This window comes from Sciurus vulgaris (assembly GCF_902686455.1).
Source record: "Sciurus vulgaris genome assembly, chromosome: 9".
Lineage (NCBI taxonomy): Eukaryota > Metazoa > Chordata > Mammalia > Rodentia > Sciuridae > Sciurus > Sciurus vulgaris.
In genome coordinates, this window is record NC_136469.1 from 24,728,003 (window position 1) to 24,742,229 (window position 14,227).

The 14,227-nt window shown below is 36.6% G+C and overlaps 1 protein-coding gene across 3 annotated transcripts in view; it reads right to left on the reverse strand.

Annotated features, from left to right (window-relative positions):
• The window catches only part of SLC10A7 (solute carrier family 10 member 7), a 248,175-nt gene that overhangs the window by 158,879 nt on the left and 75,069 nt on the right, over positions 1 to 14,227 (reverse strand). For 2 of the 3 annotated variants that reach the window (XM_079154171.1, XM_079154170.1), the window contains exon 5: positions 2,319 to 2,357. The exons of the other annotated variant lie outside the window; for it this stretch is intronic. In XM_079154171.1, the coding sequence (XP_079010297.1) occupies positions 2,319 to 2,357 (39 nt within the window). The remainder of the gene's footprint in view (positions 1 to 2,318; positions 2,358 to 14,227) is intronic. 3 annotated transcript variants of the gene reach the window in all.

Sequence of the window (14,227 nt, forward strand, 5' to 3'; positions counted from 1 at the left end):
GCATGCTGTGAATGGTAGAAGAGAAAGACAGGAGTCTTGACCTGTGAGAAAGTAGCAAGCAGCTATACCATGTTTGGGCAGCCTCCCTACAAATTTTATATAACAGAGAAACAGATCTTTACTTTGTAGAAGTCACTGAAATTTGTGGGAGAGTTTCCTATTAAAGAAGTTGAAACTAATGCTAACTGATAACAGCTCAGACCCACATGTATTTCATAATCCAAGGTTTGCTATTAACTGTCACAGGGTCGGGGAAGAAATAGAACTATTTTTCTTATAAACACTGGAAAAAAATATATCCAATCACAATTTCCATTCTCAGACTCTGATAATTTTCAGCTTTGGGAAAGAAAGGAGGGAAATGAATGGGAGAAGGAAGTGGAACAAGACACTCCGGCCTCTTGGCCATTGCTTATGCCATTTCCTCTTCTAAGGCCACCAAGTCCTACATATATTTCAAGGCCCAGATCAGAGAAAGGTGGTCTGTCAGATCCCTGAATTCAGAGTACACACTGCCTCTGCTGCTCATTTGATGATCATATATCTCAGCAACATCTTTTGTGCAGCTTGTTAACTTTTACACTGTATTTCTTTTGCTCTGTGTCACCTCTACAACCTAGTGGGACATACCTCATATTTCTTTATACTTTTCCACAACTACCAGAAAACTACCTCTGTGTGGCAGGAGATCAATAAATACTTTTGATTGATTAACTGTATTAAGGTAAGAAACAAAAGTGAAGAAAGAAAAAAGAGTAAGAGACTAAGGAATGGAAATACACAACTTCTTAGAAATGAAGGAGCAGAAAAAAAATTCTAAAGCACCTCTGGATGAAGTTTTACCTCACAGGACCTTCCCGAACAACTGGGCCTGGTAGGAAAACAGGGGCTCAGACAGTCAGTGTTAAGTTCAAATTATCCTTAGGAAGCTCATCCTCCAATGAAGGGACAATACATTTTGCTTCACTTAGATGACTGCTTCTCAATTAGGCTTGATATTTTCAAGAATGAGCCCCAACTCAAGAAGTCATGTTTTGTGGTGCCCATGTACAATTTCAAACCATACAAAAAGTGACTTCCAGCAAGATCATATTTTACAAATATTATTTTGCCAAACAATTGTGACCACATAGGTAATAATACTTGAACACAAGAAATAATGATTTGACAAAATACTACTAAGTCTAAACTAAGTAGTACAACAGATCTTTTTAAAAAAAAATAGGCTTTATTACTTTTCATCTAAAACCCAATAATAACAGCATCAGTAGAAACAGCACTTCCTAAGTTCAATACCATGTACTTTGTGGAAGTTACACCATTAAAAGTTCTGTGGGGTCATAGACATTAAAAGCTATGGAGCACCACATGGAATTAACATCATGTGGCAGTGTGTTTAGAAGCTTTAACTATGTTTAGTTACATACAATACAGTAACAGGTGACATAAAGGGCATTTTAAAAATATGTAATTGATATTTTACCTAGATTCATAAAATAGGTCACGCCCCACTGATTTTATTCTCAATCATTTCTAAATTACCCTACCACTTAGTGTCAAGGAGTTAGGCACCTAAAAATACAATATTCTAATTTATTTTCACAAATTTACCAAAGTTTTAGGGTAAAATAATAACTTTAACATAAAATTCAGTCTCTTTTCCATTCTTTCATAACACAAATCACGTCTTTGTTATATCATCTACTTAAAAAAGCTAAAGTAACATCCTTAATATTAGTTCTATTTATGAAAACTACTTTTCAGTCTTTTTAAATCTAACTCATAATTCAAACCTCTCAAAATACTACATTTTCTTGCAAATCATTCACTAATTATATCCTGTGTCAAAATTTCTTCACAAAGATTTCTCAGCAGTATCCAAGACAGTAGCTTCTTTGACAGTGAAATGTACAAAATAAATGACATGTCAACAAGTAAATTAGCATTCCCTTTCTGACCAGCTGGGTCATGTTTCCTTTTCAAAATCTCAGTCCCATGATACAAAATAATAATAATCTAAAAGACCTCATTAAATGATCGATATATTGACATAACCTCTATAAGGATACACATAGTGTTTTAATTGATTTCTTGAATCCATTAAATAGAATATTAAACCCAAGCCTCCAAAATAATTATAAGAGGACATTTACTTTATTCATAAGCTAATTTTCTTCAGGATATGGATAATGGCACATGAAAAGATTTAAGAACTTTCATATTTAACCAAAGAGTAAAAAAGTGTCCATCTTTTACTAAATCTTTCATACAAGCAACATCACAAGTTATAATAGACAAGTTAAACCATGTTTACTTACCAAAAAACTTCCGAAGGCTGAATTAAATATCGCAGCTGCCTATAGAGAAAATAAATGAGGGGAAAAGCTCACTGAAAGTAAACAGGAATAGGAAAAGCAAAGATTATCATTTTCCCTTCCCCCACTATTCAAAACCTTAAAACATTGACCCTATTGAGCAGAGTTAGTCACTGCTTACAAAAATTGCCAGTGGCCTATAGTTTACTAAGATAGATGAGCTGCAGCTTAGGAATTCATAAATAATAGGTCTCAGAGCAGACAGAAAGGCTGGCCATGAGATGCTCTGAACCTGCGTGACAACACCAAAAGAATCTTCACCAATAGTAAATCAAAACCTTGTTGTTATTGATTTTGCTGCTAGACTTAGAACAATCAGAGGCTGATTTATGCATCAGAAAATTCATATGAGTGAGAGACGGAGAAAGAATCTTAAGGCAAACATGAATTGCTCCCTATCAGGGAGCATAAGTCCTGTGAACTCTAACTATGAGGGAGATCGGTTTTTCCCACACAACACACTTCAGAAATGTGAATGACGCAGTTAAGACCAGGAGAGCTACTGCTGTACCATCATCTCTAAGGTAGAAACAAGCAAGAAAAACTTCAATTTGGTGCTCAAAATTCAAAGAAAAAATATTTGATTTTGCGCTTACCTAAACATCCATGAAATACACAGTAGATGTAATACAGCTCTTAACTTTACATCACTATATTCCAGGAAGTTACACCACAGTCCTGAAAGCTTCTCACATTAACCGAAAAGGAGAAAAACTGTATAACATCCAATTTGATGAAAGAAAATAAGAGGGGAAAAAATTAGGAAAAGGCAAAAGGAGGGATAGGTAGAGAAAACCTATTTACATCTCCAGCAGATCCAGAGCAGAGCTAAATTAATCATCATGGACATTAGCAGCCACACTGTAGTAAAAAGAGGATGTCAATTTAGTAAGTTTGAATAAAGTCCAAAGCCCAGGCTAAGAGCTGCAGCTGAAAATGCCTTCTGCTCCAGAAGAGGAGGCAATGAGAGTGAATGGGTAATGAGATCCCTGGCTCCAGAGAGCTTAGCTCTCCTATTCCAGTTCATAATTAATTCAAAGCTTTGATAATTTCATTAGATTTCTCCTTTGCTGGCCCTATCAATAAAAGATGGCACTGGACCACAGCTCCTCTGTGGCACAAATGAAGGCATAGGCACAGGCCAGGGAAACCTTTGCTTCCTGACAGGGACAATGGCATATGGTGTTCTATGTTGTACTGGGAGCAGTGGGGGGGGCAGATAAAAAAAAGGTTCAGATAAATGAAACACTGCAGATGACAACTGTAAACTACAGCAACATATTTCACACATCTTCCTGGAATTCCATTATGGATGATTCCAAGAAAGTTGTATGTATGGAGAAAAAGAAAAGGATGTAAATAAGTGAGTTGTGGTGAGATCAACAGGAAACACTGCCTTCCTTCCTACAAAATGTACTTTCCCCATAACAATCTATCTTGACCCTATTTTGTGCATAAAATGAATTTCTCTCTCCTTTTAATACAGGAATAAGGTCTTTCCTCTGAGATCCTGTACTCTGAATGCATTTTTTCTCAGTGCCTTTCATTAACCTTATACTTGATAACTAGTAGGTTTGCTTAGCATTTAAGGAAATATGGAAGTACTAGAAGTAAAGAGACTCGGAAGTCAAAGTAAAATGAGTACTAACTTGTACTCATGAGATGGGCTCATCATACCCTGACTCTGTCCAGTTCTCTTTTGTATCTAACACCAGTGATATATTTTATGGTGTTGGCTGTGTTCCTGTGCCTTCTGACAGGACAGTGGTACCAGTGATGGGACACCTCAGGCACCCAAAGACATTGCAGCCCAACTCCTTCCGGCTTGCTTCTGACAGCGGTGATGGATTTGAGCTCCCTCTGTTGTGCTGTTCTCCCATGCAGCAAACTCTGGTGAATTTTTGTGAAATGGTTTCTTATTGTTCCAGGTGCTCTGAGGACCATGTGAAATCAGATACTAAACCAAGGATCTTTGGCTCATAACTAAGTTAATGGCTGGCTCAATTTTACAGGTGTAGCACATGAGAGAATTACAATCTCTAGAGTTCCAAAGAGAAATAATAGAGTATTTTACTGTTATATAAAAGACATGCATATCTTTTAAGGATCATGCATAACATGATTGTACAAGGCCCCGAATAGGTCTCTGTTCATCTCATTCCCTGCCTCCCATTTCCTATTTTGAAAACACTAAACTTCTTATAGTTCCCCCATACTCTTCAAGCCACTTCTTATCTCTCTGTTCCCTGATTTGAAATGCCCTTTTCCCTTTTCTACCTGGGTAACTCGACTTGTCTTGCAACTAGTCTTGGGCATCACTCTTCAGCACACACACCCATCTACACTTAGAGCGGACTCAGTGTCCCCCAGGTCTGCTGCTGGAACATCTTAAGCTTACCTCTGCACTTGTCATACAGCATTGAAATGACCCATTTACATGCCGCCCTGCCCCACCAGTCAAAAGTATTCTAAGGAACACAAGGAAGTCCATCTTAAGCATATACATGTTTACCAAGTGAACAAATGAAATAAGTAGGATTCCCTAAAAAGTCCAAAGTCTACCTCTCTTACTAGGTTATTCTATTATTTGGCAAAATCCAAGAATTGACAGGCAGAGAAGACTGGATCCCACACATGGAACTACAAAGCAATGACAGATCTAGATTTCAGTCTTTCATCCAATCTAAGAAGCTTTTTCACAACACCCTGTTTTACTTCCTTTAAAATGCCAGAAATTTCATCTTACGATACAGTCATATAAATATATTTGACATAATATTTGAGTCTGGCCATTGGCCATTGCTACACAGCAGTCAAGTTAGTTAAATAAAATCTAGAATTACCAAGGAATATTCTACAACTACTTACAAGATGATCTGCACACAATGATATGAAAGAAAGCAGGTCAAGATACATTAAGTGAAAAAGCAAGCTTCAAAATAATGTGTATGATTTCCATTGTGTAAATAAGCATGTACCACACACAGGTAATTATAAACACAAAATGTTTTTCCAGAGGAATTACCAAAAAACCTCCCACTCATGGCTAATTTTATTGAAAGGGATAGGGGTCTTTTTTTATGTTTCATTTGTTCTGTTTGTCCTGTTTGACTTTAATTTTCTTTAACACATCATCTTGTATATTTCAACAAGCACTATCAGGGCAGGAAGATGTTAAGCCATTTATTATTTGCTTTTTGAACACCTCGTTGTTAAAAATGTAATACTTTATTATAAAGTACAATAAAGATTTCAGTTCTGACTTTGCATGTTAATATCTCTTGCTGGTTGCCTGTAAGCTGGTGGCTGAGTACCCTTGGAGGACACATCATTGAGCTGGGTGGTTACAGGATGAATGGTGGGCATTTTCTAGAAAAATCAATAGCAATGTGAACATTTGGTTTTGGAAACAAAATTCACTATTGTTTTTATGTTAAAACAAACACAGCTATAGAGAATATAAACTTTATGAACTAAGATCAAACATGAGTCACCAAAGATAATTTGTTCTGAAGGTAGGACCCTTTGGGCTATACCACCAGATTCTCTTAGGATATGAAATTCTTCTTTTCTGCCTTGAAGCCATTCCTGGAACAGTCCACTGATTCTTTTTTTTTTAATTGGTGCATTATAATTATACATAATAGTGGGATTCACTGTTACATATTTATATATGCACATAATAGAATAATATAATTTGGTCGATTTCATTACCCAACACCTCCCCTCCCCCAGTCCCGGGTTCCCTTCCTCTATTCTATTTGCCTCCCTTCTTTTTTCATGATATTCCTCCCCCTATTCCTCCCCCAACACATATGAATGAAAGCATATAAACCTTAACTTACTGAATTTCGCTTATTTCACTTAACATAATGATCTCAAACTTCCATACATTTTCCTACAAATGACTAACTTCATTCTCCTTCCTGGCTGAAGAAACCTAGGTTGACAGAAACCTGGGTTCCCACCTCTCGGTCCCTTTCCTTTTAGTTTAGAAGATCTACCTTTGTTTTCCTTTTTCCTCTCTAGCTTCTGCATCTGAGAGGAAATAGGATCCTTGACCTTCTGAGTTTCACTTATTTTGCTTAACATGATGATTCCTAGTTCCATCCATTTTTTCCATCCATTTTCCTGCAAATTTTCATTATTCTTCATGGCTGAATAAAACTCCATTGTGTATATGTACCACATTTTCTTTGTCATTCACCCACTGAAAGACACGCAGGCTGCTTCCATAATTTGGTTGTTGTGAATTGTGCTGCTGTAAACATGGTATGCATGTATTACTATAGTATGCTGACTTGAATTCTTTAGGATAAATACTAAGGAATTATATAGCTGGGGCACATGGTGGTTCCATTGCTAGTGTTCTGAGGAACCTCCACAATGATTTCTACAGTGGTTGTATTTATAGTCCCACCAACAGTGTATAAGTGTTCCTTTTCTCCCACATACTCGCTAGTATTTATTACTATTTGTACTCTTGATTGGTATTCCAGGTCTTTTGTTCTTCTACATGAATTTTAGAATTTTTTTTTCTAGGTCTGTGAAGAAAGTCATTAGTATTCTGGTGGGGCCTGTACAATCTGTAGATTGTTTTTGATAATATAATCATTTTAACAATATTAACTGTCTATCCATGAACATGGAAGGTCTCTCCATCTTCTAGTGTCTTCTTCATTTTCTTTCTTCAGTGTTCTATAATTTTCATTGTAGAAGTACTTCACCTCTCTGGTTTGATTTACTCCTAGGTTTTTGTTTTATTGCTTGTCTGTTTGATGCTACTGTGAATGAAATTGCTTTCCTGATTTCTTTTTCAGCAAATTCATTATTGGTGTATAGGAAAGCCACTGATTTTTGTTTGATTTTGTTTCCTGCTACTTAGCTGAATTTGCTTATTAGCTCTAGAAGTCTTCTGGCAGAACTTCTTGGATCTTCTAAGTATAGGATCACATTATCTGCAAACAATGACAATTTGACTTCATCCTTTCCTACTTGTACTCCTTTTATTTCCTTCCTTGCCAATTAGACTAAAGTGTCAATCACTATGTTGAACAGAAGTGGTGAGAGAAGTTCACTGATTCTTAATTCAGCATGTCAACTTTTACTGCTATAGTTTGGATCTTGAATATCTCCCAAAGGTCCATGTGTTGAAGGTGTGGTTCTCTATGTGTAGTGATTTGGAAGGTGGTGGAATCTTTAGGAGGTGGGATCTAGTAGAAGGAAGTTAGGTCATTGGTGGTGTGCCTTTAGCGGGGACACTAGCTCCTATCCCCTTCCTCTCTCTCTCTCTCCTACTCTCTCTCTGTCTCTTGCCTCCTGGCTGCCATAATGTAAACAGACCTCCTCTGCCATGTACTCTTGCCACAAGGTACTGTGCTGCCACAGGCCCAAAGCAAAAGGGACAAGTGTTCATGTATTGAAACCTCTGATACAAAAAGTCAAATAAACCTCTTCTTCTTTTACATTGTTTATCTCAGTTGTCACAGTTACACAAAGCTGACTGAAAGAGTTACTATCTCCTTTGCTAGAAATAATTTTAAAACCTATTCCCCTCTAGAATGCTCATTACAATAAAATTATTTTCTAATTTATTCAAGGTTATATTTTTAGTACCCAGAACAGCACCTGATTCATACCACACCCTCTATAAGTAATACTGAATCGAAGAATGAGTGAATGAATGAATGAACAAATACTTCTATATTAGCTGATGTCCTACATAATAATGTTTCAATACTAACTCATGAATCATATCTGCAAAGTGTATACACTGGAATAATCACATTTGATGAATTGTTAGATTGATACTAAGTGTAAATGTTCATAGTATGGTGGTTTTTTAATAATGAAAGAATTAACTTCCATTATACTGTACATTTTTAGATAATATACTGCTTTTGGTATTAACCCAACTTTATCCAAAAAAGTTTTTTTTTTTCTTTTTGTTATTGTTACTGTTTTTGGTATGAGGAATTGAACCTTCAGGTGCTTTACCACTAAGTTATATGACCACCCCTTTTGAGACAAGATCTCACGAAGTTGCCCAGGCTGACCTCAAACTTACAATTCTGCTGCCTCAGACTTCCAAGTAGCTGGGATTAGAGGCACACTCCACAGTATCTGCCTAATATTACCTACTTTACTAATGTTTTATTATATGTTATACAGCATGTCTTATTAAATTATTTGGGAAAACTGAACATGTTCAATAATAAATTAGTTTCTTCATAACCTACTTGCAATTACATCAAATAAAAGGTTAACTTTCAAAAAAAAAAAAATCTGGAAACAATGGGGATGGAGAGTTTTCTAACTTATAAAAGCAAATATTTCTATTGTAAAATAGCCCTAAACACTGTGAAGTTCTACCTTACAGTTAGCCTGAAACATGTAACTTCCTGTAACTGCTGTGCACTGACCACAGTCTATGCTCCAGAATTACATAAATATTCTAGTCCCTTTTAAAAATGCATTTTAAATATATGAAATATACTGATGAGTCCGACCCAAATCTTCTCTCATGACATTATGTCAAAATTTTTCCTAATGCCTGTCCAACAACCCTTCTCTTCCTTTCCTTATGAGTCTACTAAGTGAAAAAATAAAATTCATTATTTACATTGAGTATGAATGATTTATTGTAAGTTAATTTTTGAAATTTCTGACTTTTCTTGTTAAATACCCTGATTCCCAGGCAGAATACACAGAAATGCTTACCAAAATGTTAAGATGGGATATTAATTGTTGTTTTAGGATTTCTAAAAATGCTCCAAACTAAGGAGAATGTGTGGCAAATACTCCTTTATTTAAATAAGATACCAACATAGCCCTTGGTACTAACAGAAGGACACCAAAATTGGGCCAGGGACCCCTTCATGTGCAGACCGTGTCAGTACTAGAAACTGCAGAGACTGGAGAAGGAAATCCCAGAACAGTGTTTTGACTTTTTTTCCTCTAGAGGAGAAAACTGATCTGTTCACCACAGTTCCCAAGTGGGAGATGGGAATGATCTACAAAAGAATCAGTGATGAAGAAAGAAAATGCAAAGCAAGAACTGCATCACTGTTCCCCGCTGGATGTTATAAGGTCTATGCTGGGCTGCACCAAAGCAGAGAGCACGCGCTGTAAGAACCCTTAGAAACATCGTGGTGTGTTCTTTAGAACTGGTGGCAGCATGGGGAGGGTGTTAAGTAAAGAGACAGGCACTTGCTTGCTGACTAGACCAGTAAGGAGACTTACTTAACAGCCCACAATGGCAGGGCAAGGAGAGAGGGTAAGCATATGGATAGTTTACTTCAATTGTGTGATGGGCAAGGTAATGCCAATTCCATAGGAGCCAAAAAAATGCCTCAGGACTGCCTTCACACTTGATTCTTTCTGAGAGATCATGCCCAAGAAGAGAATCCAGCCATTAGAGGATATGATTAGGGAAAGGAAATGGAGGAAAAATAACTCCTCCCCTAACCTGTCCAGCAAAGATTGTATTAGTCAGATTTCCATCAGTATGACAAAATGCTTGAGAAAAACAACTTAAAAAGGAGAAAAGGTTGATTTTGGCTCATGGTTTCAGTCTATGGTCATTTGGCTCCATTGCTTTTGGGCCCACGGAAAGGCACATCAGGGTGAAAGCACATCTTGAGGCAAAGCTGCTCACCTCACAGTGGTCAGGAAGCAAAAGGAGAGAAAGGAAGGGGCAGGGAAGGGGGCTTCAAGGATATGGCTCCAATGACCTAGCTTCCTTTACTAGGTCCCACCTCCTAAAGGTTCCGCCACCTCCTAATAGTGCAATGGGCTGGGGAGCAAGCCTTTAGCATATGGGCCTTGGGGGACATTAACAATCAAACCACAACAAGAGACAGTATTTGGACACTTGTGATGACAAAGGGCACTGAGACGCATATCACGACAGTACCAACAAAAAAAGACTGTCCCATTCCCTTGAATGTGCTTGTCCTGGTCCCTACCTGACTCTGGAAAGGACAGGAAGTAGGAAGGAGGAGAATGTAAAAAATAATAAAAAAAAAAATAGAACATGTTTCTCCCTCACAGTAACATCTATATGTATAGTTATTAATTAAAAAGTAAAATTTTCTCTGATTTGGAAATACCAGTTAGGCCTAGATAAAGAAAGAAGGAATTTGAAGTTATTAGCCACCCTGGATTATTCAATACCTAATAGTTAATCTAATTATTAAATATATGAATATCTTTGTAACCAAAAGTAACCAGGAATCCATGAGGTCTGACAGAGCTACTGTCAAAGGAGGACTGGGCTGGGAATTAAGTAGATGTAAGACGGCTTTTCAGATATATGATTCTTTTAAATTCATATGATTCCATAAAGGAGCTATAATAACAACAACAATAAATATAGCAGTCAGGTAAAATCTGAATGGTGAGCTATGCAAATTAATGCTGCACGCACGCCCATGAAGAAAGAAGCTCAGGCTTTGACGGCCATGGTTGGAGGTCTGGAGCTGAGACATCTACCTACAACAGTGTGGAGGCTGGAAAGGCTGCCTCCACAAATAAAGAGTATCTAAAAATCTCTACCCACACATTCAGGAAAGTAACCTAAGGTTTACATCAAAGGTGGGTACAGTGGCTGAATTTATAGTACCATGTGATTTAAGAATCTCAAACTAATATTTAAAGAAAAGAGAACAAAGACCAGTGGAACTCCTCACACCCTGAAAGAAACAAATGAATGCAAAACTCTTTAGGGTCACTTCTGTAACCCAGAAAAAGTGAGTTCCCAGAGAAAACCATGCCCACTGAAGAGAAACTTGCAATGAAATATTTTGAATAATGGGAGGAAGCTGTACATGACAAGAGTACTATCATTGGGCAGCAAGGACAGGAGAAGAAATTGGCTTATGCACAATATACCAAAGGAAAAATCACTAGACAGATGAAAGACCTGGATATGGAAGGCAAACCCTTAAAACTTTTGGAAGAAAATAAGAACCTATCTTTATGCCTTCAGAAAGAATCCAATTTTTTTAAACAAGCAGTTTTTTAATAAGTACATGTGAAAAAGGAAAGGCTAGGGGTTGTCATGCAACCAGGTTCTAGCCAATGAGACAGCAATTGCTATCTGTGTGATAGTGGGGACCCAGAGAGGTTAGCGTCTGGCACTGCCCGGTCTTCCCTTCTTCCTGCTTAGAGCAGTGAAAGCAATCCTGCATCCTTCAAGAGCAGGGCAGAGACAACCACTGATATCACTGAGTCATAAGACAGAAGCCAGCAGCCCCAGCTTCCAGGCATCTTGGTATATGAGAAAAATAAGTCTCTGCTTGCCTATGGCACTTTTATTTGACTTTCTGTGACTTGAAGCCTAACCAACACAATCATGTCCCTAAATAGGAGAAAACAATAAAGGACTAATTGGGCAAGTTGGATAAACTAAAAAGTTCTTCCTCTAAGATAATTCTGAGTAGGTGGGTGATATTTATTTAGTCTCTTGCTCCTATTGCCTAACAGCATCCCTGCAAAAGAAGGAAAAAAAAAAATAGCTATTGGTCATGATTGTTAGAGATCAAAGCTGAATTGTCTTATCTGGAAAAGTTCCTCAACTATATGGATTTAATCTCTGATCACACTGGGTTGACTCACAGGAAGGAGAACTGGCCTTAATAGTTTTTCTTTTCTTTTCTTTTTTTGGGGGGTGCTGGGGATTGAACCCAGGGCCTTGTGTATATGAGGCAAGCACTCTACAAACTGAGCTATATCCCCAGCCCAATAGTTATTTCTTTTCTAAGTACAGGTTTCATTTGAAAAACACATAAGGACTAAAACATCAAGGAGTAAATTTATCAATCCTTAACCTCCAATTAACTGTGGAAACACAAAACACTATCTTTACTTGTATTCTATAAAGTGCAAAAGAAAAACAATTAAGAAAAGTTTATTATCTGTTTTCAGAGTCAATTATCTTTCTCTCATTAGCAACTGAGCTTTTGATTTTATTCTGACTACTTAATTACCACTATTTTCACTATATAAATCTCAAAAGAAGTAAAAGTTAAGTTATACATCTGTGTATCATGTTTCAGTATTAATGAACTATACTACAAAAAAGTAAACATACAGGATATCAATTAAAATGTGAATTTACACACCATGCTTAATACTACAGCAGACTTTTCATTGGATTCCATTTATGTGTATCACTGTAATTTTTAAGTAGTAATGACTAAAAAGTAAGAATACTATTTTGAAACTGGTACTAGAAAAAGGGTCTTCTTAACAAAGAATTCTAAATGAAGACCGTAGTACTGCTACAAGGCATCCACCAATATAAACCAAGATTAATTTTAAAACACTTTAATTCTTTGTTCTAAAAATATTACAGGAGTTAACATAGATAGATAGATAGATAGATAGATAGATAGATAGATAGATAGATAGATAGATAGATAGATATTTACACATCTCTAAGTGAGGAGTAAATGTTTGATATTCAGCTGCATTTCCAGGACTAAGCTTCAACTCCTGCCTATTTCTACAGGTCCATCTCTTGATACTGTGGTGGAAAAAAATTATTTAATATCCTTAATCTTGAGGTGAATGGGGGCTGGTATTCTTATTTGTAACTATTCATCTCAATTCAGACCAGGAAAAAAATATATTCAAGTTCTGTTTCTGGGTGCTAAATTGAATCAGGTGTCCTCTCCTCTTAAGAAAATTAAGTTGCTTTTGTGCGAGACTGTTTTAATGAGAACAGAGCCGGCGACAGTGATAAATGGGAATGACACCAGAGAGAGCACGTAAGCAGGACAATATGTGCATGTTACAGTCTTACAGCCTATTTTTCACTGACTATTCTGAATGACTTCGCTGTTTCTTAAGGGGCCTATTAATCTCAAATTTAGTTATTACACAACGTTTATTTGAACATATATTCTGCGGATGATGACAGTTAATAAAGGAAATCTTTCACAAGCTGTATTTTTACATATTGTTCCAACTACAGCTCCCAGTCATTTGATGGTATTGATGGAGTAACCTACATTGTGCTGAGGCCTTTTTTTTTTAAAGGCACATATATTCAGATTCCTTTCTAAGCACATGGGGACTCTTAAATAACCGTTAAAATGCATACAAAAAATTCTAGTACAAAATGTAAAAGTAAAAGGACATCTTAACTGTTCAACAAAAATCGTTTAATGTGCAAACTGACCCTTTGAAGGCAAACCAGACACCTTTTAACACTTTTAAAGGCTTGGTGCCTAATATGCAATAGTTCTTGCATAACAATCTACATTTTCACAAAATGCATGGAGCAGGAGAGGGAGAGCAAAATCAATTTTCTTGAGGTGTAAAAAGAATCAAATCACATAGCAGTTTTGCTTTTCTCCTTGGTATGCTTTTTTGATAAAATACCACATACTTAAAATGGTGGCAATTCAGTATTTCTTATGTCTAGTAGCATGTGAAGCTTAAAAGAATTGTTTTCAGTTTTCTAAAAACAAATTTAACAGCTCAAATAAGTACATCAATTCAGATTGTTCTGGTTCTAGATGAAATTTGTTACTTTGAGTGTCACTAGTCCATAAGAACAAAACCTAATGGCATTAACAGGAAAAACTTATATTGATTCAAGACTTATATCAGCTTTATCATTCAGATGAATATAGACTCAATGAAATGCTCTGGATTTCATCCTCTTGAAATCTCAATCTTCAAAGATGCTCAATTTCAATGAAATCAGAATTTCCAAGTGGGAAGGCTCCTTAGATACTAGAACAATCTTTTTATAATCAAGAAACAAAGCTCCAGAGAGGCAAAGGGTCTCTCTCAAGGTCATGTTGGATAACAGCAAAGCCAAAACAGAATTCATCTCCAGA